The sequence below is a fragment of the Varanus komodoensis genome, unplaced genomic scaffold (genome assembly GCF_004798865.1).
Source record: "Varanus komodoensis strain SLA01 unplaced genomic scaffold, ASM479886v1 scaffold119, whole genome shotgun sequence".
Taxonomy (NCBI): domain Eukaryota; kingdom Metazoa; phylum Chordata; class Lepidosauria; order Squamata; family Varanidae; genus Varanus; species Varanus komodoensis.
In genome coordinates this window covers 776,298-799,494 of record NW_025335344.1, presented here as the reverse complement: position 1 = coordinate 799,494, position 23,197 = coordinate 776,298, and the positions used below count along the sequence as shown (strand labels likewise).

At 47.8% G+C, this 23,197-nt stretch overlaps 2 protein-coding genes across 5 annotated transcripts in view; one reads left to right on the top strand and one right to left on the bottom strand.

The window, feature by feature from the left end:
- Positions 1-10,791: 10,791 nt before the first annotated feature.
- ZNHIT1 (zinc finger HIT-type containing 1) lies at positions 10,792-18,423 on the bottom strand. 2 transcript variants are annotated; one of them, XM_044421427.1, is made up of 5 exons: positions 18,346-18,423; positions 16,242-16,412; positions 13,963-14,042; positions 11,932-12,104; positions 10,792-11,013 (listed from the first exon to the last, which is right to left on the bottom strand). In XM_044421427.1, exons 1-5 carry the CDS (start codon positions 18,365-18,367, stop codon positions 10,992-10,994), a joined length of 468 nt encoding a protein of 155 aa, XP_044277362.1. In that variant the 5' UTR covers positions 18,368-18,423; the 3' UTR covers positions 10,792-10,991. The 2 variants fall into 2 exon arrangements, with proteins under 2 accessions (XP_044277362.1, XP_044277363.1); XM_044421428.1 differs by having other exon boundaries at positions 11,932-12,101.
- A 320-nt stretch (positions 18,424-18,743) lies between these two features.
- Positions 18,744-23,197, top strand: part of PLOD3 (procollagen-lysine,2-oxoglutarate 5-dioxygenase 3) — a 30,193-nt gene continuing 25,739 nt past the window's right edge. Inside the window, exon 1 of one of the 3 annotated variants that reach the window (XM_044421411.1) lies at positions 18,744-18,865. Coding sequence is in view for 1 of the 3 variants with exons in the window: in XM_044421409.1 (XP_044277344.1) it covers positions 20,186-20,297 (112 nt within the window). In the remaining 2 variants the exon portion in view is untranslated. Of the gene's footprint in view, positions 18,866-18,896; positions 19,327-19,986; positions 20,298-23,197 lie in introns of those variants that run through there. The other 2 variants (XM_044421410.1, XM_044421409.1) reach the window with 2 other exon arrangements.

The window sequence follows — 23,197 nt, the reverse complement described above, 5'->3', positions numbered from 1 at the left end:
ACAGAGCGCTTGATCAGCATGTAGAAAACACAGTAATTGTAAGTTATCTTGGAGACCCTCTTCGGACTGACTCATAACTTTTTAAATAAATGCACTTTATAAATAAAGGGAAAGCACCCAAGTTCAATTCTGGACAGAGCTCTGCCCTCAGCCAATTAGATTTCCTCTTCAGGCTTGATTTGGTGTAAGGCAGCTTTATGGTCCTGAGATGTGCCCAGACATAGGGCTCCTCATACTGCAATGTTGAAGATACCCTGCAGAAATTCTGTCTGTCTTCTAGTGAAAGGATTTTTCACAGCAAGAAACAAGATGCAATGGTGGGGAAGCATGGGAGGATTATAACAGAGTGATAATGTCTGCATCCTGGCCCCAAATAGGATTCTGGGAATGTGGGTGGGCCATCGGGTGATAAAATCTCAACTGGAACCACCCCAAGACTTGGAGTCAGTAGGACAGCTTTGTATGTTACTAAAGCAAACCTTGCTCTCTGCAAACAATCCACTTTAAGAAGTAAAGTATTTTCTATGTCTGATAAAGCCTGTTTTATTATTTTAATGTGTAGGAGTTCACACTTTGGACCTTTTTGAAGAACACATTTCTGTGTGCCAAGGAGTAGAATCCTGCCCAAATTTCAAATGCAGGGAAGCTATAGGTTATCAATACATCAGAACATACAACGGAATAGACCCTCTCTGCTGGAAAGCACTACATGGGCTGCATGATCTGACTCCCTACAAAGCAGATTCATGCGTTCATATTCAGGGTAGGACTCTGCATCAGCCAACTCATTCCAGTGGCTGAAAGGCTGATGTCGGAACATAGACTCTCAGTCATCCACTTCGGCTCAAGCCTCCTACATTTGCAATAAAGTCAAGGTGATAATGATGATGTAGCTTTCAGGATCATGTAAGGGTTATTATGAGATAAAGCAAAATCACTCTATACATTTGAAAGTAGGATGAAGGAGAATTTGATCATTTTGCAAGCTAACATGAACATACTGAATTTTCTACTTTTGAACTAATACACAAACCAAAATTCAGTTATCTTTCAAAATTCTCACTCCTCAGGATTTTGCAAAGAAGTCTCCAATTTGAAAAATGTAGGCAAAAATAATTTTATTAGGGGAAAGTCCATAGAATGCACAGATCAAAATGAAGTTAAAATTCATTAGATTAGGCAAGAAAGTGTATATTCAGCAGAGTTGTGTGTGTGTGTGTGTGTATGCATGCATGCATGCATGCATGCATGCATGCATATGTGTGTGTGGGGGGGGGAAATGCTCACAAAAATGCAAACTTGGGAACAACCCCCCCCCCATACACACACACAAAGTTCAGGACAATCCAAGCTTAGAGACTGGAAAACAATAGATTCATTCATCCTTAAGCCTTTGCAGAGATACAAAATAAGAATACCAACAAATATCTCCTAGTTTAGCAGTCCCCTTCATCCAAAATGAAACAATATCATTCACCTGTCTGCTCTCTGTAACAGTGATAGAGTGAGGCTGACAATGAAGATCACACAGAAGGCCAGCACTAAATTCCATTTTCCAAACCGCAATTTGAAGGACGCAGCATAGCTGAACCTCATTATAACCCAGCTCTTCTTGTGGCCTCCTTCTTTTGAGGTTTCTTCAGGTGTGAACTATGTCATTACCATAGACACTGCCACTAAAATGCATCAATCATTCTTGAGATGGGTTGAAAAGCTTCCTGAACATGCAGCCACTCCCATTTTGCTATGTAAGGTCATAAAGTCACTAGGTCTTCCTCTCCATAAAGGTACACAGGTGTTTTTCTTTCCTACATCTGCAAATTCAGAAGCCCTCAGCTCAAGAGGAGAGTTGTTGGTTTCATCACCAAAGGAATATGCTTGGCTCCATTCCCGTTAGCCTTCTTGTTAGATCTGACCATCCATTCAACCTGTCCAGTATTTTGTCTCCAATGGTGAATGGCTAGATTTCCCATAGAAAAGCTTGCCGAAGACAGCCATTCCTTGGGATTACTTTTCCCTGGGATTTGCCAACCCAAAATATGCTAGCCACACAGAGAACAATACGTGTTGCATTTAAGAATAACTGACAGCCAGAGTCTTAGATTTCATTCCATGATATTAGGTTTCCTCTACCAATGGGGTACAATAAATATGAAAGTGATGAAGTCAAGCTTCATTCCAGGGGTTCTAAAAAGGAACTGTGCTGTCTGTGGCTGCATAAAATAAACTGGGCCAGTCCTCTCTTGAGGCTGTAGACTGGACGAGCAGCAAATTATACGCTGCTTTTCCCTCCAAAGGGGACCCCAGGGCATTACTCCCAGAAGTCCCACTGGCTGCTCTCTCATGGCCACAGGAAGAGTGTGGAGCTGGCAAGACCCTGGATCTTTAGCCCATCCAGGGGCACAAAGCAAGCGGAGAGCCCCCAACCCTATCTGTGAGAAATGCTACAGCGGGAGAGCCACTGCCATGGATGTCTGGAGCAGGAATCCACCCTGTGATTTACTCAGGGTGTTTCAGTGGGAGGTGGACTCTCTGAAGAGCATTTTCCTGGGACACCTCTCCACAATGCCTGGCCCTCAAGAAGGGCTTCCTCAGACCTGGGAATCTGGGCCTGGCCAACTCTCTGAAACAGGTCTCACCCCTTTCCCTTACCCTTCTCCAGAAGACTTAGGCAAAACCTTACAAATGCAGTCCTTTATTAGAACTTTACAGTTGACAAAGCATGCATCAAAGGAATGTTCTCTTTGGGATGTGGGAGAAACCTCTGCCCATGGCAAGTCCCAAACCAAAGTTCTCTCTCAGTGTTCAGCTTATCCTGCCAGCCACTGATATAAGCAACAAACAGCAAAGCTCAGATGCTTCATGAGGTAATACAGGACCATTGAATATCATTCATAATCTCAGAAGTCAATTTTCTTCTTGCAAAATGTGAACTTGTTCTTGAACTCTTGTTTGACTCTGAATGTTACCGGTTGTGATGTAATCATGATACCGAAACAATACTGAATGGGGGGAAAACATACTGAAGCTGAACATAAATATTAATCAGAGCAGGAGGAAAAGAAAAATGCAAGAATCCCAGACAACTATGGTGCTGTGGAACAACAACTATGGAACAATTCAAAGACTCAAAGAATACAATATGCAAGAGAGCAATAAAGTAACATGAGCATGGAGTGTGGGAAGCCACAGCTCTGCCCGGGCTCCCTTCACCATGACAACCATGTCCACAGTTAAGCTTACCAGCTGAAGTATGGCTGCTCAGCAGGAATGTCTATGTTGATGGGGGCATACTTCATCTGAAGGATTCTTGGTTGCAGACTGCAGACGCCTCTCAAATCGCCCAAAGCAGTTAGTCTCAAGTCAACACTCAGAAGGCAAAAGAAAGCTTTTAAAATGAATGTTATCCAGCATATCTTTCAGGATGCTAAAACCATGAACTATTCCTGCACCAGAACCGAATGTCCTTGCCTTTCCTGCTTTCCATTCATCCCAGTCTTCCCTGCCATAGGCATGTCTGCAAATTCAGCTAGTCTCTCAGTCTGTCTTTCTCATGCATACACATACTAATGTATACACACAGTTGACCCAGGAAAACCAACCATGTAAAAGGAAAAGCATTTGGAGGTTTTCCTTGGGACAGGAGGAAAGAAGGGGGAAAAAGAGGGAGTTCACACTCAGGGGATGGACTGGGGAGTGATTTTTAACAGGTTCATTATTTTATTTATTTTTATTTTATTTTATTATTTTATACTGCCCAATAGCTGAAGTTCTCTGGGCAGTGAATAACAGTTAATAAATATGAGAAGCAGCCATCTAAAAAGCAGAATAAAACATCATGAAATTACATTAACTGTTCAAACTCCCATTTTAACAATTGCACAACTAAAACCAATCCTGCTATAAACAGCTTGGTAGCCATTGGACCTGTTCAACTACAACTCCCAGCCAGCCATGTTGCAGTCTAACCTATCTGGCAGATGTCAGATTGGGAAAGCCTGCACTAGGGGTAAGATGTTTCCTCAGAAACCCTTCTGGTGCCAGAGGAGGGAGGGGTCACCACTGAGAGCAAATTGGTGGCAATTCACCACGTTTTCAAAAGTTGAAAAGGAAGAAAATCCGTCTCTGAAGTTTTATAGGTATTTACCTGGCATGGACAAATATCAAAGAAGGGTGGGGTGCAAATACTAACCAATGAAGCTGTCAAAATCTGTTTGCCTTACTGTGTTGATAGCACAGTAAGTTTGTTTTGGCCTGCCTGTGATGCAACATAGAGTGCTGCAGCTAATCAGAAGTCTGGGAAACGCTGTTCTACGGGTGATCGCACAAGGAAAGCATCACAGCTCCAGCTCTTCTTGCCTGGTGCCCAACCTGATGTGCCAAGGAGGGCTGAAATGCCAGGAGTCCTCGTGCACAGGGCTGGGACCCATTTTCAGCCCAAGATCCAAGTACTAATCTGGTCAAGGTCTTGGGAAGCACATTCTATCTGTGGGTACGGCAAGAGGCAGATTGAGCAGACCCAAACAGATGATAATTCTCATCCTTCTTAAACCTCAGAAGTAAGCAAGGCAGGCCCCTGCATGTCTATTCAGAAGTAAGCAGAGCAAGCCAGTAGGCAGGACTGACGCAGCGGTTTTCTCCACAGGGTGATGGAGACAAGAGCTTTTCCCAGCTGAAGTATTGAGAAAGGGAGACTTTTTCAGTGCTCGGCAGGCAAAAACTCATGGATCAGCTGCTGAATGGAGATAAATCCTTAGCCTTGCCAGGAGAGGGGCAGGACCTGGGGAAGAAGCCTGGGTGATGACCCCTGTGGGTTGGAGCTTAGAAACATAGAAAGAAAGCGAGTCAGATGGCCTCCCAGGCCATCTAGTCTGACCCCTGGCTCCGGCCAGCTTTGCTTATGCAATCCCCAACATGTGGTTGTCCAGTCTTTCCTTGATGGGGCCTCAACCACCTCCCTTCTTCATTAGGAAGAAAAAGAAAACATCCAGGAAAACCTGAATGGCTAATGCCTGGCCATAACTTGTTTTGGATGTCACCAGCTCTGAGCTAAGCTGGAGTAAGAACCATCTTGACTGAATCTTAGAACCCAAACCCTTGGATACTGGCCCTTCAAGGAAGCCCTGATATTTAGCCATGACCAGTCTAAACCTAATTCACTCTTCATTCAGTTTAAACTAGAAAATATTAAGAGCTTCAGTTTTGGCTGAAACAATTAGGAAGTCCCCCAGTATAATTGTTGTCTCTGCCATGAAGCTACTGAGTGACCTCAGCTGAGCTTTGGTTGGTTGTCGCAGCTTCTTCCATCTCTCTAAATCTTTAAAATTTATCACAGAATCATTAAGTGTCACTGTGGTCCTGTTGGGTTCCAGGCCCCTGATAGGTGACCAAGCCAAGTCCAAGCCTTCAAACATCATCAAAGACTAAAAAGTAAATTGAAATTAAAATAAGTAAATTAATTTCTTTGTTGCCTAGAAAATTACTAGGCAACAAAGAAAGCAAAAGAAAATTAACATCATGGCTACATGAGAATAACTTGGGAACTTCTTTGAGATTACATTATTAATAGTGGAGGAAATGTAATGTAAATTTAAAAGGAGATAAAAGGATTTCAGATGACATTGAATACACTAGTGAGCTGCTAGTGTTGTTGTCTGGATCTCAGAACTGTCCCGGAATACACTCCTGTACTCGATTTGCATTCTGAAACTAAGCCAAAACTTGCTTTAAAAAAACTTTCCTCTTGATTTTCATTTGCACACTGCTTGAATGTAAAAGGCTAAGTTAATGCATCACTAACTTTCTGTAGGTATGTGAAGAATTATACTTGACACCTAGGAACAACAACAAGAAGTACATCTAAAAATTAAAAGTAATGGGTCTAAATTTATTTTAAGTTTTTGGAATTGGTAGGATAATTCTGAGAACTGTTGCACCAAGGATTAGATCTTACTTATACATTTTGCATCCAGTTCCAGAATATCACTGAGGAGGTTAAGAATATCATCCTGTGAACTACATCCTCACTGCTCGAAACCCCTTGAAAGTGGAGGCCTCCAAGAGTCCAATGTCCTTCCAGTCTGAAGTTGACAGGTGGAGAGGACCAGCAATAGCATTCTTTGCCTTCCCATCCCCTGAACATTGACAGACAGACAGACGGACAGACAGACAGACAGGAAAGCATTCTGGAAGGATCTCTGGTCTCCTCCCCTCCCATCAGAACTACCAGATTCCCCTTCTAAAGCTGGTGAGCATGTGCTCTCAACGTTGGCAAGGGGTACAATCCCAGGAGTATTTAGGGAGGAAAACACCCTACAACTACCAGCACCCTGCAGCCTCAGAGATGCGGTTGGTCAAGGTTGCAACTCTGATTGCAGAGCCCCATCTCCAAGGTCAGCGCTGGAACTCCTTCCAACCTTGGAGCTGGAACTCCGGAAAGATCCTTGGCTCTCCAGGCACTGTCTGGAGTTTGCAGGACTTCTCTTTGAGAGGCTGCTAATGCTGTTTCCAAGCCAGAGGGATCTTCAGACATGTCACCCAGGTTCCCCAAGGACCCTCTCTTCCCCAGCTGCACATTCTCGAGTCCACCAGCTGAGTGCTCCCCCTTCCTTCCTCCAAAGCACGGTCCCAGACGGAAGAACTACTTGTGAGAAGGTGTTGTGCATCCAATTCGTCCTTTTCCTCTTCAACATATTTCTCTGATAAGTGAAGGGAAAACCCAAGAGGACTACAAACTGAGGACAGTGTTCTCTGTCTGCAGAACAGAAATTACATCATGACCACAGAAATTCACCCACTAGCGTGGTTGTGGATAAGGCCTCCAGGGTAACAGCCAGCATAAAAGCCAAAGAACGGAAGGCACTCATTCTCTTTAAGCAAGACAGCCACGCACTCGTTCTCTTGAGAGGGCACAAGACTTTCTGCTTGAACTTTTCACCTGTCACAGCTAAGGCACCTGCTATCACACCCTCCCAAGAAATACCGTATTTTTCGCTCTATAAGACGCACTTTTTCCCCCTCAAAAGTAAGGGGAAATGTCTGTGCGTCTTATAGAGCGAATGTGTGTGTGCCCGACGCCCGGGATGCTGCCAGCCCGCCTGCACCACGTGGCACCACCTGGCCGGCACGCACTCGGCACGCGCTGCTCCACCCCCCCCCCGGTGCAGGTGAGAGCTGTGCCGCTCAGGGGGAGGCGTGCGGAGGAGGAGGAGCCGCGGCCTTTAACCCGCTGGCCGCATGGAGAGATGGACTGCTCACCCCCAGCGCCTGGGAAGACCTGCCGCCACCGCCATGCCGCCTGGAAGACCACCGCCGGCACACTGCCGGCCCCACGTGGCACCACCTGACCGGCACGTGCTCGGCGCGCCCCCTCCTCCGGTGCAGGTGAGAGCTGTTAATCACAGGTGGGTGGGTGTTTTCAAATGGGAACCTGTCTTTTAAAGAAGCCCATGGGGAAGTGAGGGGGAATGTGCCTGTGATTATCAGGAAGCTTTCCATGGATCAGTTATCTGTTAGTTGATCAGACACATTTTTTTTTGGATCAGTGGATATTTGAACAGCATTACCTTCGTGTATGAAGTTTATTCTTCAAAGGCTACTTAGTCCGCTGTGTGTTTGATTTACCATACAATATCTCATTTTTTGTCAGAAGTTTTTTTCTATTATTTACTAGTAGGGCAGCGTGGGCATTACTGGCTTTTTTAGATTTGTTACTGAATTGTCTGCAGCAGCTCTTGTATAACTGGTGTAGATTGTGGATTCCTTCAGTAATTCCACTACTAAGAAAGTGATGTCAGTGATTGTGAGCAACAGAGCTTCATAAATTCTGACTCTAGTGATGATGAGTTCTATGGGTTCTATGAAAACTAGAAGAGCACTCGAACTTTAAAGTCTCTTTTGTTAATGACAGTGATGATGGTTCTTAATGCTACTGTTGACTGCTGTTCACTTGACAAGGTTGAAATACGGTATTACTGTATTCTGTTATAGTTTATTAAATAGTTTAGTAAACCATTCGATTCAGAATATTTTTTTTCTTGTTTTCTTCCTCTAAAAACTAGGTGCGTCTTATGGTCAGGTGCATCTTATAGAGCGAATAATATGTTAATCTTGGCTGTAGAGCTTTTGACTCACCTGTCCGCCCAGATAGCAGCTTAGTAACAGATGCATTACTGTTCCAAGCTGACAAGCACTGCGACAAAAATATGTTAAGGGAGTGGTTTGTGGTTTTGTCTGGTTCAACTGCGACCGTTCTGGGATACACCTGCTGTAGCATTCCTTTGATCCATCCTGGAGAAAGCTTTTGTATGGTGTAATCCTTGAAAATCCATCCTGTGCTGCTTCCAGGACAGTAGTAATCCCAGCCCTCCAGGGACTTCTAAAAGGCAATGCCCCGTTCCCCTGCGACTGCAGCTTTTCCCCAACCACAAAACAGTCTGTTTCCCAGCTTTTGTGCCTTCTAAAAGGCTGAGATTCCTCCCTTAAGGTTTTGTTAGTGCCAATATTTAAATACGCTGCATTTTTGTTTCTTTGACTCTATCTCTTCCACCTTCAGTCCTGGGCACCATTGGAACCCCAAGAGCTTCCCAACATGGACATCCCACACTGGAGAGCCATGTGGCATAGTGGTTAGTGTGTGGGACTGGGACTTGAAAACCCAGATTTTAGTCTCTACTCAGCACTGAAAGTTCACTGGGTAACATTGGGCCAGTCACAGACTCTCAAACTAAGCTATCTCACAAGGTGGTTGTTATGATAAAACAGAGAGGAGAAGAACCTTATAAGATGTCTTGAGTTTGATACAAAAGGAAGAAGGCAGGGTATAAATGTAACAATGCGGTACCTATTTATTTCTTGTTTTCTGCTACATGCCAGCAGTTTTTATTGCCTTTTTCAGCTGTTGGGACAGAGTCCAGTTAAAAGAAAACAGTGTCACCTCCTAGACAAATGTAAACTGGGAAGAGTCAGTAATTCCATCAAAATATGTCCTGTACAGAGAAGACTTTGGCATAAGCATGTAAGAACAGCCATGTTAGATTTGGCCCATCCATGGTCCATCCAGCCCAGCATTCTGTACACACAGTGGCAAACCAGCTGCCCACAGGATCCCTCAAGCAGGACGGATGCAAAACTTCCACCTGCCCAAGCAGGCTTTCTCTTCTTTTAAAGGGCCTCTTTCCTGCCAAGGCTTCAGTATGCGGGATTTATGATTTCTCATCAATGCACTCCAAGTATACCAAGACGAAGGGACTGTGCAGGTTTCATGCAGTCTAAGCGCGAAAAATGGGCATGATAGCAGTTTAGTTGTAGCCCCCCCCCCCCCGGCAAAAGACATCCCAACCCAAGGGCTGCTGGTTGCAGAATAGTGGGGTTTTCTTTTGTCCCCTGGGGTCAAACTGGGCATGATACAAAACACTTCTTCAGCAACCACCCTTCTGTTTTAATTAATAGCAGGTGAAGGGAAGCAAATTATCACTGGGATTTCAGTGTGTGGAGAGAGGAAATTTCACCCTTCCTACCCCACTCTGGTAGCTGCTGTTCTCCCAGGAAGGCACCATTGGGTGCTCTCCTTCCAACAGCAGGCCTGCAAGGGAGTGATTTTTATGATCAGAGGCTTGCCTGTGAATTAAACCTCCCTGTCGATCCACACCAGTCCCAATGAGACCACCCAACAATTGCTCATGTTATTTAGTATCACTACTATTAATTAAAAGCCTGACATAATTGGTAAACACACATTCCATACCACAGCTAGTTTGGATTACTGAAGGAAAAGAACTCTTTATACATTTATATATAGTTTAGATGTTCAAAGATGTTTTTTTCTGGATATATTGCCCAATGTAAAATGAATAGTTTAAAAATTCAGATTGCTGCTAAGCACAGGAGTTTCAACTAAAGGTAAAAAAAACCCCTTTGAAGCCACAGTGTTTGCTATCCTGGAAAAACTACTTTTTCTTCCCGCAAAATGCAAAGGTTTCTGCTGAGATGTTTGCAAATTGCTCAGCAGAGTCTGGGGCAAGAGTGAGCTTTCCCATCTGGTCAAGTTGATAGAAGAAAGAGCTTTGAAAAGTTAGAGGAAGGGTGAAATAGAAGGTTGGAAGGAAAGAAGACTCAAACAGAGAAAACTGCTTGCTGAATCCTAGGGTGAAATGGGATGCAGAGGTCCCGAAAGCGAGCTGAACATGAAAACTCCGAGTAGAATATTGCTGGGAAGGGCTTGGAAAATAGAGACACAGCCTAGTTAGGAATGACTGGACGGAGAAACATAGAGTGAGTCAGAAGGGGGCTCCTGGGCTATCTAGTCTGACCCCTGGCTCCAGCCGGCCCCGCTCACGACATGCCACCATGTATCTGTAGCCCGTATGATCATGGTCTTGTTTGTGTGTGAACGCTGTGACCATCCAACTGTTAAAACCTTTTCCCCAAAATTAACACTTCTCCAGTCAGCTTTGAAACTTGTATCCTTTAAACTTTGTGAGTATTTTCCTCATTGGATTACTCACCCACCTGTAAAAGGCAGACCCCATATTACCTAAAGACACTTATAAGAGATTTTAAAAACTGTCTGGTGGATGCAGCCAGGGCAAATAATGCTTTCTACTTGTTGGCAGCAGAAAAGTACTGGAAAGCAACAGGCTCGTCAGCCTGATCTCCCTTCCACATGCAGCTGATCCTGGGATCCTGTAGCTGATCCTCCAGGTAACACAGCACCCCAGTCTGCAAGTGGCAGCCCGTCAGCTCCAGAAGAAGCGGCTCCCAGAGACTCACAGACGTGACTGAAGTCACTTATCACAGCAGCAGCAACACAACGTTTTAATTGTCAGATTCCGGTGACAGTCAGGTGCAGGCAAGCGAGCTCCCCCAGCTCTGCAAACCCATAATTCAGCCCCAGGGGAGCCAGAGCCCAGCCGGACCCATCCCAAGGCACCAGGCAGGCCTCACGTTCCGTCCACATGCGACCCAGGCACTGCAGTTCTTCTGGGCGCCTTTCAAACGGTCCACTTCAGGCACCTGTTTGCAAGAGAGAGCAGGGAGTTCAGAAGAAATCATGAGAAGGCAAACCGTAAGCGCTTCGTAACAGCCACGCCACATGCACCAAAGAAAATTCAAGGAAAAACCCGCTCACGGCCTCCTCCAGTGTGATGCTTTCTCAGTGTGTCTGATTGTAATTCATGCCTTGGCATGATGGGAGTTGTAGGCCAGCACATTGGGGGGTTGCCAGGCTGGAGGAGGCTGCCTTTGCATAGGATCATGCTGGTTAAGTGGTCTCAGGTGCTGTATTCGCATCACAGACTCCCTGGAGGGGTGGATACGAAGCCCTGTGATCCCACTTACATTCCTATATCTGGAAAAAGGGGAAAAAAGCACAACTAGGGATGATCAGGGATTCTGGACCCCCTTGAAGGCAAGGGAAGGCTAAAGAATTGGCATATTTTTAACTGAGATAGAAATCTAACCATGAGGCTGTGGGGAGGTGTGCCAAGAGATTTATAAAGCTGTCCCTTCGTGCAGAGACAGTGGACAGGGGCAATTTTTTCTCCATTTCTCATAATGCTGGAACTCAAACATCCACTGGAATTGACGGGCAACAGACGGGCACAAGAGATTCACAACAGGAAAAAGAAGAGGCAGCCCCTCAGATAATCATTACTTGATTTTTGGAATCCGCGCCCACTGACCGACCACAGTCTTACAAGGTTTTAAGAGGAATTTGATCTTCTGTTCTGCATTTTCCTCCAATCACATGGAGGAAATGCTAGCAGTGCATTTCTGAGCCTCTCTGTCCAGGCTTGCCTGTGTCAATCTTCATTGCCTCCCTGCACCCTCCAAAAGAATTCTGACATTCTGTTCTTCCTTCTCTATTCGCCTGGGGCGATTCCTAATCCTCCCAGGCGACCAGGAGAGCTGCCATTTGCAAGAGTGCTTTACCGAGTTTCCTGGTGTGTCCCCAGACATTTGACGCAGCAGTAGCGAGCCCCACAGGACACACATGTGTAGTTCGACGGGAAGCCACAGACGGTGCAGAAGTGGCGCTGGGGCAGGTTGGAAGGGGGAGCACACGCAGTCAGGTAGTTTGGCCCGTCGCTCACATTCAGGTTCTGCTGGGAAGCAAAAGTGGGAGGCCAAAAATGAATTCAAATTGTGCCTTCTTTGGGGTGGGAGCTGTCAGGCCACTCCAAGCTGCCGCCTCCTGACGCCACCTCTGTGCTTTCTTCTCTGTGCCTGGATCTGCCATTCGGTTTCTGGGCAACGCGATGAAATGTGACCAGACTCCGCCTACCGTGTTTCCCCAAAAATAAGACCGGGTCTTATATTAATTTTTGCTCCAAAAGTCGCATTAGGGTTAGGGTTACAACAACTATCTACATTTATTCAAGTACAAAAATCTGCATTTATTCAAATACAGCCACATCATCTTCTTCTGGAACATCGTCATAACTCTCCAAACCACGAATTGTGTTGCAACAGATGTACTAAATGCGTCCATCTGGCTGACAGTCTTAACCGGGGCTTATTTTGGGGGTAGGGCTTACATTACGAGCATCCTGAAAAATCATGCTAGGGCTTATTTTCCAGTTAGGTCTTATTTTCGGGGAAACAGGGTATGTAACCCAACTTTGCCTGCCTTGATCAGAATCCTTGCTCTGACAAGTCCCTCTTGGATGATAGCTGCCACCCCGGAGAGCCTCCAGTAGCCACAGAATGGGACACAGTTGTCAAGATCAGCGAATGGGAGCAAAGGGTCAACACAGGAAGTTGCTCACATTGAGGAAGACCACCAGTCCATCTAGCTCAGTGCTGCCTTCAACACCAATTAGCAGTGGCTTCCCAGGGTCTTGGGCAAGCTGAGGATGGCACGTTTTGAACCCGGGGTCTCCTACACACAAAGCATGTGCCCCACCATTGACCTCCAAAGCACTGGGATGAATCCTTTTGGAATCCATCCCTCTAGCATCCTCAGAGGCCCTGCAAAGCGAGCTGAACAAAGAGGAAGTCCAGGAACACTCACAGACCCGCAATTGTGCATCTGGCAACCTTCCCCATTGGGGCAGCTGCCCAAATAGCAGCAGCATTGGGGGCAGAAGAGGGGCAGGGCTTGTGCAACATCCTTGATTCCTGCAAGTACCCCCTGAATGTGGGATGTGCTCACCAGAAATTTGGACCCAGGGCCACTTCAAAGCTCAGAGTCCAAGGAGCTGAGCTCAGGGAACCAATGAATCCTACCCCCAGATGAATTCCACACCCCCCCCCCCCCAGAGCAATGGCTTGTTCCTTGAATGTGCTTGTCAGAAATGGGAGCTTGGCCTGACTGCTGAGACAGTCGGACGGTTGCAATGAGGCTGCATCTCCTGGAGCCGTGCCGCTTGGGAGCAGCAGCAGGACCTGAAGGAAGGCTGCTGGTACTTATGGGGAGTTTAACCAAAAAGGGACTCCAGAATCCAAAAAATGGAGACAGAGGAGGTGCAAAGGTTGACTTCCACTCCCCTTTGTAACTGAGGACACGGGGAAAGAGGGGCCGAGCCCCACACGGAACCTCAACCCACCTGGTAAATGCCGACGCACACAGAACCCTATTCTGCAAGCTGTATACTCCTCTGCCTCAAAAGGATGTCTTCATTAATTGATTTATTGATTATCCCACCTTTCTCCCCTTCTGGCGCTCATCTGGTTCCCAGGTGGTCTCCCCTCCATGCTCAGGCCAGCCCCAGTTCTGCTTAGCTTCGCATGCGGGCCACCTTATGTGCCTTCAGGGCACACGCCGGGCACACATCCCCCAAGTCTCCATGCAAAACCAAAAGCACCATTTGCGTCTGGCAGTGTCCCTTTCAGCGTCAGTTTGGACGATTCTGTGTCGAACGGCTGCATTGTTTCAGGGGGCAGCAAAAGGAGAAAGCTGTGAGGCGGAACAGCAAAGGCCGTGGAGGACGGCCAGTTCTCAGCCACCTCCTAAAGAGGTACCTGTTCCTCCAGCAAAGCCTGGAAATTCTTGCGGAAACGCAGCTTGAAATGGTCACCACGTGTTTTCTTCTTCTTCTTTCCTGTAGACACAGCAAGCAGAGAGACAGACGGGGTGAGGAAGAGACGACGGTCAATTTCAGCTACGCTTCTTTAGCCTGAGCAGAACTGGGCACACCGGTCGGTGAATCACGGGGCAGGAGCAACACCTCCAGAAGGAAAGGGTACAAGGCTCAGGGCTGTTTAGCTAAGACCAAAGGCAAGTAAGAGGCCGGGCACTCGACAGGTGTGCACAAGACAAGTGTGTGTGTGCTTGTGAGTGTAAGCTCTGGAGTTTTAGCCTCAGTTTCACTTGGCACACAGTTAGGGGATTTGTGTGTGTGTGAATCCACGTCCAAAGGGAAGGGCAGTTTAAAAGGGTTACAGTAATCATTTCTGTTATTAAAGCATGCTGTTCCCCAGCGTTGCAGTCCTTCCTTCTGACAAGATATTCCCAGCTGGGAATTTTGCATCGTCCTGCTTCTGAGAAAGCTGCTCTGGTGAACGCACCAGATTTTCAGAACTTGTTCCTGGGTTGCAAAGTCTGCTTTTCTTTGTAGCTGTAAGAATGTTCTGTCTTATTTTAATTATCATCATTATTATTGATATTATGGCTGTGTGCAGTCTCCAATCCCACTTATCTTCTTGAGTTTCTGTGGTGTAGGACTGGGAGCAACAGTGCTTCTGTGTCCCTGGGTGACTTCCCCCGACGTCTTTGCATGCCCAGGGCTCAGTTTTCTCTTTCTGAGCAATGGCTCACTGACCGCTGGGGATTCAAAGACTGCTTGGCCTCCCGCAACCCCATTGCCCCACTGGCCACCAGCCTCCCCTGATGCCTCCCTATGCAAGTGGTCAGGATCCGTCTTCCGGCAGTGAGAAGCTTTGCTCTAGGACTACCCTGACTCCATCTCTTTTGATGCTGACAATACCTGAAGTATAAAACTGCCATCAGCTTAGCATAACTAGGGATCTGGAATTTATCTGTATTATGCTTTATATTATTATTCTTATTTATTTATGTAAGCCGTCCTGAGGCTTTCGCAAAAGGACGGCATATAAATATTCTAAATAAATAAAAAAACTATGTGTAAAAGGGAATCTGGGGTTTTTTAAATAAAAATGCTTGTTCTTACTTTGCTCTGTTCATTTACAATTCTTTCAAAATAATAATAATAATAGGAGGAGAATAGCAACTGCAGCTTGACACAGGTGTTCCTGGACAACAAATGGCAATGCTATGATTCTTCTAAATGTCTAGAAATCTGACCTCCGTTTTTCTGCTGTTGCTTCACAACAGCATCAACAAACTGTTTCATCCAATGAGCAGACCTCAGCCAAACCTGCGGGTGATTAAAGTCTCTTTCTTCTGTTCCAGTGACGTTAATGCTTTCAAATATATTTAAGTGTGATCTTATCTGCTCAGCTGATGCTCAAGTGTAAGCTGAGCTAGTTGAACTAGCAAGACATGTCAGGACTGCAGGAAAATGTGGATGGTTCTGCCTCATCCAACGAATCTGACAGCCCATCGGCTGATGGACCTTCTGGACAGGACTGTCCTTCACCTCCCAGCTTTTCCCCTTTTCACTGCTTGCTCCTCAAATATTTTACCCCACACACACACATCATACCATTTAAACCATAAACCTGAGAGCAGAAAATGTGATTTTTAAGCTGCTGGAGAAGCAGTTTCAGCTAGAAAGCAAGATGGATGCAGAGGCTTTAAATAAACTGCTGCCATTCTCCAGTACAAAAACCAGTGTGGTATAGTCACTGCAGAGCTTGGCTGGGGCAGGAGTAATCCCTGCTTGGCCATGGAGCTCACTGGGTGACTTTGGGCCAGTCGGTGACTCCCAACCTAACCTACCTCACAGGGTTGCTATGTGGATAAAATGAAGAGGAGGTTCATGTATGCTGCTTTGGAGGAAGGAGGCTGGGATGCAAATATCATATATAAGGCCTCCGAGGCAGGGCAAACCCCAAGAGAACGAGAAAGGCAGACATCCTCCTATATTCTTTATTTACTTATGTTATACTGTTAATTTTAATTTTATATTATTATGTTTGTATCTCAGTGTAATTTTTTGTATTTAGTGGTAATTTATTATGTTCTATTGTATTTCAATGTATTTTATTGTGTTGTAAGCCGCCCCGAGGCTTCGGCAAGGGGCGGCATAGAAATGTTATAATAACAACAACAACAACAACATCAACACGCAGTTTCCGTTGCGGGGACAGAAATGCACCTGTTTCGGCATCGTCGTCAAACTGAGGCAAGCGCTTCACCAGCTGGGGCATGTTGGCGTGAGGATCGTCCTGGAAGTTGTCGTTCTCCAGCGCCTCCAGCTGGCGGTTGAGGCGCCGCTGTCGGGTCGCCCGGTCTAAGATGCGCCTCTGGCCGGGGTCCTGAGACCGTGCTGTGCAGCGAAGGAGCGAAGAGGGGGTCAAGCAACGCGAGAGCGGTCCAACAGGCAGCCCTAGGAGCAGCGGCGGGGGCCCTCCACAACGTCCTTGCTGTTGCCTCATCCCCTAAAGCAAGGGTGCAGAACCCCTACTTGGCCCAGGGGCTAAACTGCATTTCAGAGAAGCTCCGGGGGCCACATTCTCGTGTGGGATAGGACAGACAGTCACAGCAGAACAGCCAACAAACAGACAGGCAAACAAACGTGCCACCATATTTGAGCTTAAAGTTCTTCCTACTAAGAACTCAGGAGAGGAATTCCATCCCTTTTGGAAAAACAGCACAAATGGTGGGTGGCTGCGGGAAAAGGGCAAAAGACAGCGGAGTGGCCTTCTATGGAGTCCCAGTGGGCTTGCCTTGGTCCCTCAGAGCTGGTTCCTCACCCCACCCTGAGGCCCTCACTTCCCACACTCAAGCAGGAATAGCTCTTTGCCCCTCACAGGGGACCTCTGTGTCTTATTTTAACACAGTTCTCGCCACGCCACGCCATTAACATGTGCATGTGTGGTCTGCAAGCACCATCATGTGGCGAGAACTGGCACTTGCTGCTCCAGAGCATTCTTTCTTGTCCAGCAATTTACCCAGACATGGTCAATATCCACTTTAAGGGACCATATACGGATATTTATCCAATTCAGAGAGTGGTTTGAATTTTTTGTCTGCTCATTGAGGATGAAAGACTGGTGCATCTGATGAATCGTGTTCTAGCCCATGAATATTTATTGTACCATAATAAAACTGGTAGTCTTGAAAGCGGGGATGCTAAACAGGGTTACTGCCTTTAAGCTCTAGAATCATTTCTCAACCTGGTGCCTTCCACAGGTTTTGTACTACAGTTCCCAGCATTCCTGGGCATTGGTCATGCTGACAAGGCTGATGGGAATCAAAGTCCCAAACATTTGGAGGTCACCGGAAATGCTTGGGCACAGTTGTTCACCATGTGAACTGGGGCAGCTTTCAATGTATTACACCAACTGCCTGAAACAAAAAGGTTTGTTTTGCTTTGTTTAAAATCGCCCCGGGTGCAAAATACTCTTACTTGAAAGCACCTTCTTCTCATATCCAGATTATTGAGACATGCCCAGTTTATTGATTGCCCTGAAAGGCACTCTGCACAGGCTCAGAGACATTCCTAGCATTACATGAGTAAGTCCAAATATGCAAGTCTAAGCACTGGATTCATTTAGGACTTAGTTGTGACTCTTCTACTGCAGACTGTCCTCTATTTATCTTTAAATCCTCTGTCAGGTCTAATAGAGGAATGGCTCATTCTGTTTGGTGTCCTTTATTTGAAAAGTTGTCCTGTTCTGTTCCAGTTTAAAGATAAAGAATTTTAAGACATGTTGCCCATCAAGTTTCTTGTGTATTTCTTTTTAAATTATTTTAACATTTAATTTTTAAAATTTCTATTTATATTCTTTTAAAATGTATTGGCACACGCAAATGTTATGCAAATTAAATGTAAAAAGTATGTAAAAATTACATACCAAATGTTATGCAAATTACATAACATTTGGTATGTAATTTTTTTTGTTAATGCGTTTCCATTTTCGGGGCGATTTGGGGGCGATTTATAAGGGGTCATCCATTCCACGTTAATAACATTTGACACCATTTTCCTGGGATGGAACGTGTTCAGCTCAAATTCATAATTAAGCCAGGTTTTTCTTAAACCGAAACTGCTGAGGAATCTGCCTTGGGAATTAGTTTTGCGTGCCCCCTTTTTTTGGAAAGAGCTCCTCCGAATTCCAGATTGTTCCAGTGCAAAATGAACAATCTGGACATGTGTGTCCTTTTGCAATTCGAGCCATTCCGAAACTGAAAAACACCCCATCACCCTTCATATCCACCCATCCTCAATTCTCTCCCCGCGTCCCAATCGGAAATACCTGATACTTTCTTTTCCACCATGATGCACGAAGGCAAACAAAAGGCTACAGCTCCTTACGCAGTCCTGACATAAACTTCCGGTTCGAAAGGGGACAGGCTTTTCCACTCTGTTTTCTATCAAAGTGCCATAGAGTTGATATAGAGCGGCACCATTCTGCATTCAGCGCAAAGCCTGTTCCCATTCGTACCGGAAGCGTATATTGCGTTTTGCAGACTCCATTTTTTATCTCTGTGCAGTAAGTGCCAGTCGCAACCCCCCGCCCTATTACTAGAGGCAAATGCATTTCCGCCTGCCCCGTTGGACTATATCACGATGACGTTTTGGCTGAGACAAGGAATGTTTTCCTGGGTCCAAAACTCCGTCGTGTTTCCTCCAAATCCTTCGTAATTGCTTTATTTCTGCGAAGGCGGGGTGCAAATGAGTTTCATTTGAAAGCGAGACGAGGCTCACAAGCAGCTCCCGGGTCCGGAAAATGTTCCCAGTTCCAGTCTTCGGGCTATGATGACAGTGATATCATGGTAAAATCGTTCTTCTGACCATGTGAAGAGCGCCGGCAATATAATCACGGCCAGATACGAAGGGCGCCGACATAGGATGAGGTGGGGAAGAAAAGGGTGGCGAAAGGATCATAAGCACAAAGGACGGCCCTGAGTACCTCTTTCTAGCCAGTCCGATCCTCAGCGGGGTTTGTATTTTATTCATTTTGAAAGCGGCTCTCTGCATAGGATCGGCGGCGCAAAGCAGCCTGCGAGTCACTCGGACCTGATATGGCTCTATTTGTGCTTAGGCAAGAATAACTCAGTGATTTTGGAAATCAATTGTCAACTCACATACCAATAACAGTTAAATTTTGTCTTGAATCGGGTGGGAGGGATGGTCCGCTCTTCTTGGACCTCCTACAGGCGGCAAATCGAACCATGTTCTTGAGAATGCTTCCTCGGAAGAAACCCTCGTGGCGACCCATTGGGTTTACTCGCAGGTAAGTGAGCTGAGAATCAATCACTACAGCTCATTCTTTAGAGATGACAGATAGCTAGGAGGCGGGACTTTTGCTCGAACACTGTTTCTGGAGATAATATATGGCCACCATATAGGTAGCCCTTGACTGCAGCAGGGTGCAATCCTAGGTATGTTTAGCCTGGCTGGGGAATGCAGGGAGTTGCGGGACTTTTTTCCTGTCTGAACGTGCCTAGGATCGCGCGCTTATTTGCCATAACTTTTCCAATCGCGCTTTTCCAGCTCTCGAAAAGCACAGCTCTGATCGGGGCGAAGCGCACTCGGCAACGTGGCGCGCTCCTCGGAAAGCACAGTCTTTCTCGCCACCCTGCCTCTTCCATCTCTCCCAGTGCTTCCTCCCCCACCTCCGCCGTCCCACTTTGCTGTCACCCTCCAGAATTTTCCAGACTCCCAATTGGCCTGGAGGGAAGAGTAAGGGAGGAGGGGAGCCCCGCGCCTCGATTGGCTCACCCCTGGCGTGGGCTGCGCCCTGATTGGACAGTGGAGAAGACCAACTTTCCCAAAGCTTGCCATTGAGAAAAACGGAAAGCGGGCGCTCCCGGGGGAAGAGTCAATTCGCCCCTTCTGGCTCGGCGGCGATCGCCGGGACGGGAAAGGGGGGTGCGCCCCGCGCCCGGCTGGGGAGGGAGGTAGGACGGCGGCCGCGGATCTCCCGCTCCGAGGATCCTCGCTGGCTTCCACCGGCCCGTGTTCCGCAAGTTCCCGCAGGAGGGCGGCGGGGAGGAGCCTGGCTGACCCAGCCCCGCCGATCGCGAGAACAAACATAAAATCCCCGGGCGGGCCCCGCAGGCTCCTTGCTCGGTGCGCGCTTCGCCTGCGCTATGGGGCGGCGGAGGACCCTCTTCCCGAGCGCCGCGCTTGTCGCCGCGACGCTGGCCGTGCTGCTGAGGGGCGAAGTGGCCGGCGGCGCGAAGCAGGAGGCTGTGGATCCCGGTACGGTCGCGGGGACGAAGAGTGGGGCTGGGAAGGGGGAGGCTCAGTGGGTCGTGGGGCGATCCTGCCAGCGAGTAGGATCCGGGCGGGCTGGAGACGGTTCGCCCGCGCAGGGAAGGGGGCGCGTTGTTGGACGGGGCGCGCTGCGACCGAGGATCTGCCTTCAGGCGCCGCGCGCGCCTCCTCTTGCGCCCCTCCGTAGATGCCCGTGCTGCGCCTCCCACGGCCTCCCCTCGCCTCCTGGGTCCTTCGGGTGTTTGGAGCTCCAGGCCCCATCCTCCCCAGCCAACGTGGCTGCAGCGGGGGAAGATGGGACGTTTGCAGCCCAACTTATCTGGATGCAAGGTCCGGCCCAGCAAGTTGGGCGCCCCACATGCTCCCTTTTGGGGAAGGGGAGGGAGAGGGCAAAGCCTTGCAGCAAAACCTCACTGGCGTCTCCAAGTTCGGCCGCCTCCCCGGGGCAGGGGGTTAGCGGTGGGGGACGAGAGGCGCCAGGCTGGGCGAGGCGGCGTTCACAAGTCCCTGGGGAGAACCCGTGAAGGGCCTTGCGTCTTCTGAGTGGCGAGTCGCAGTCCGTACAGCCTGGCACGCCGTTGCCCAGGCAGCCTGGTCTGCGGGAGCGGGATGGGGCAAGCTGGCAGTCCCCGGGGAGGTAGGAGCTCCCCAGAGCGGCCAGCATCGTTTTTGCTGAGCTTACCCAAACTGGGCATCTCGGGGAAGGCTGCGTGCCCGGGAAGGCAGATCTCAGCAGTGCCGGTGGGAATCCTGGGCCATTCCTGCTTGCCGCTTTCGTCCCCTGAACATCGAGATCCACATGAGTGTGGGAACTGACCGTGGTGGCTGAGCTGGAGGAACAGGGCATTCTGCGCGTGTCCAAAGTGCTCTCTTCTTACAAGGCTGTCCGAGTCTAGGTTGGTGAAGGGCAAGCTAGCTGAACGGATTCCCTCCTTCAGTGAACCTCCCTTCTCAGGGCCGGCATCACCTGCCGCCCTTGCGCCACAGACTCTTTCCCATCATTGCCCCCCCCCCCCCGTGCTTTTTGATGGACGGAGAGCCAGCAAGCAAGGAGATGCACCGTTTCCAGCATCTCCTTCTCTCTGTTGCTCCGGTTTGGGCCAGAGCAGAGACGCAGGGGAAGAAGCAGGGCGCCATGGGGCAAAAGACGAACAGCCCCATGCTGGCTGTGAGCTCTCACCTGGTGCCCATCCCTGCCATCCGTGACGCCAGGGCCAGTCCTTCTTATTATAGCAGAGCCCAGCCAAACCTAAGCCCAGGCTATCTTGAAATGCAACCCCACGTTTCATGGGAAACAATGGTGCAAGTTGGAGAATTGAGGGCACCCAGGAAAGGAGGATAGAATTTGTTGTTTTAATTCTTTCTAAAGCGTATCTATGCACATCATATTGATGCGAAAAGAGTTTATGCCTGGAATAGCAACCATGTAATATTTTAGTCTCCCTTGGAAAACTCCTTCATTGTATTCCTCCACATGCAATATATAATTCATAGGGTTCCTATAAGTCGGAGATGATTTGAGGGCACACAACCACAAAAATCAAGGAAGATCTCTTACGTGTAAGTTTATGAGCAGAGGTTGTCTGTTTTTCCAGAAGCTTTTGTAATGAGCCACATTTAGCATCCGGCAAAGTTTGTCAGACCTCTTGAAGTAAATCAAGGCAGACTTACAGGAGAAGGCAAGTGCTATTGAGCTAGTCCTGCTTGCAGTTAGCCCCTGGATCTGGTTAGTCCCTGTGGGAACTGAATGCCAGACTAGATAGACCTTTAGGCTAATCTAGGAAGACCCTTCTTAAGTTCTTGAGGAAGGCTTCTGGTGAGAGTTTAGCAATTGTCGAAGTGGCAGAACGTGGCCCTTCTTGATTCATTGGGCTTTGAAAAGTTTATTTTTGAGATGTCATCCGGGCATGGTTTGTAACTCCCCCAGAATTGCTTCAGTGAGCAGAAATTCACTGCAAAAGCTGACATGGTCTTTGCCCCATTGCGTCACTCTGTAAATTCTCTTGGGTCATGAACATTTCCTCACTGGGTCCTGAGAAAGTTTGAGGAAGTACGTTTTCCTGTCCTTGCTTCTGCTTGGGATGTCAAAATCGCTGAGGCAGCATCATGCAGAATTTTCAACAGTACACCTCAGGCTGCAATCCTCTGCAGCTTTAGACAGAAAAAAATCTATACTGCAAGCTGTAGGATTTATTCCTGGCTAGGCCTGTGTCGGATTGTGCTCTTGACTGCTTCCAGAACCCTGCAATGGTTCTTCATGATGGTGGAGGTGGAGGAATTGGTCAGGGGGTAAGATCTGCTGGGTTGGATCACTCCAAGGATTCCAACAGCAGCTGGCCAGATGTGCAAGAAGGAAGCTATGGAGATGATGGCCCTCCATTGCTGCCTGTCCCTGGATTGGGTCAATCTGGGAATTTCGGCAGTGGATGGGTTTACCCTTGAGATACCTCCCTTAGCGTTCCTTCCAATGGTGCATCCATCATTTAGGATCCATTTATTTCCTGGAAATGGAGACTGCTCATTTTCGGAGCAGTGCCTTTAGAGCCCAATTCACACATGACCCATTTTTAAGCATGCACCAAATTGGTTTCAAGTAGGGCATTGAAGCCGGTGGTAGATGGGACCGAGAACGGAGTGTCTCTTCCTGACACCCCGTCCTAGGAATGTGGGAAGGCCCCTTACACTGAATCGGACTTTGGAGCCATCCAGTACGGTCAGCACTGAGCGGCAGCGGCGGTGGGTCTCCATGGTTCAGGGTTCCTTCCCAGCCTTACCTGGAGGTGCAAGAGACGGACCGTTTCACATCCAGCTGTGCTCGTACTGAGCTTGGCTCTCTTGGCTCCACTTCTCCCCGCCCAGGGACGGGGCAGCTCACCCTGATGGAG

Coding starts and splice junctions, on each gene's coding strand:
- ZNHIT1 (XM_044421427.1), bottom strand. CDS start 18,367: ATGGTGGAAAAGAAAGTATCAG. Junction 12,105..13,962: donor AGGCTTTGCTGGAGGAACAG/GTACCTCTTTAG, acceptor TTTGCTTCCCAG/CAGAACCTGAATGTGAGCGA. Junction 11,014..11,931: donor GGGACACACCAGGAAACTCG/GTAAAGCACTCT, acceptor TCTTGCAAACAG/GTGCCTGAAGTGGACCGTTT.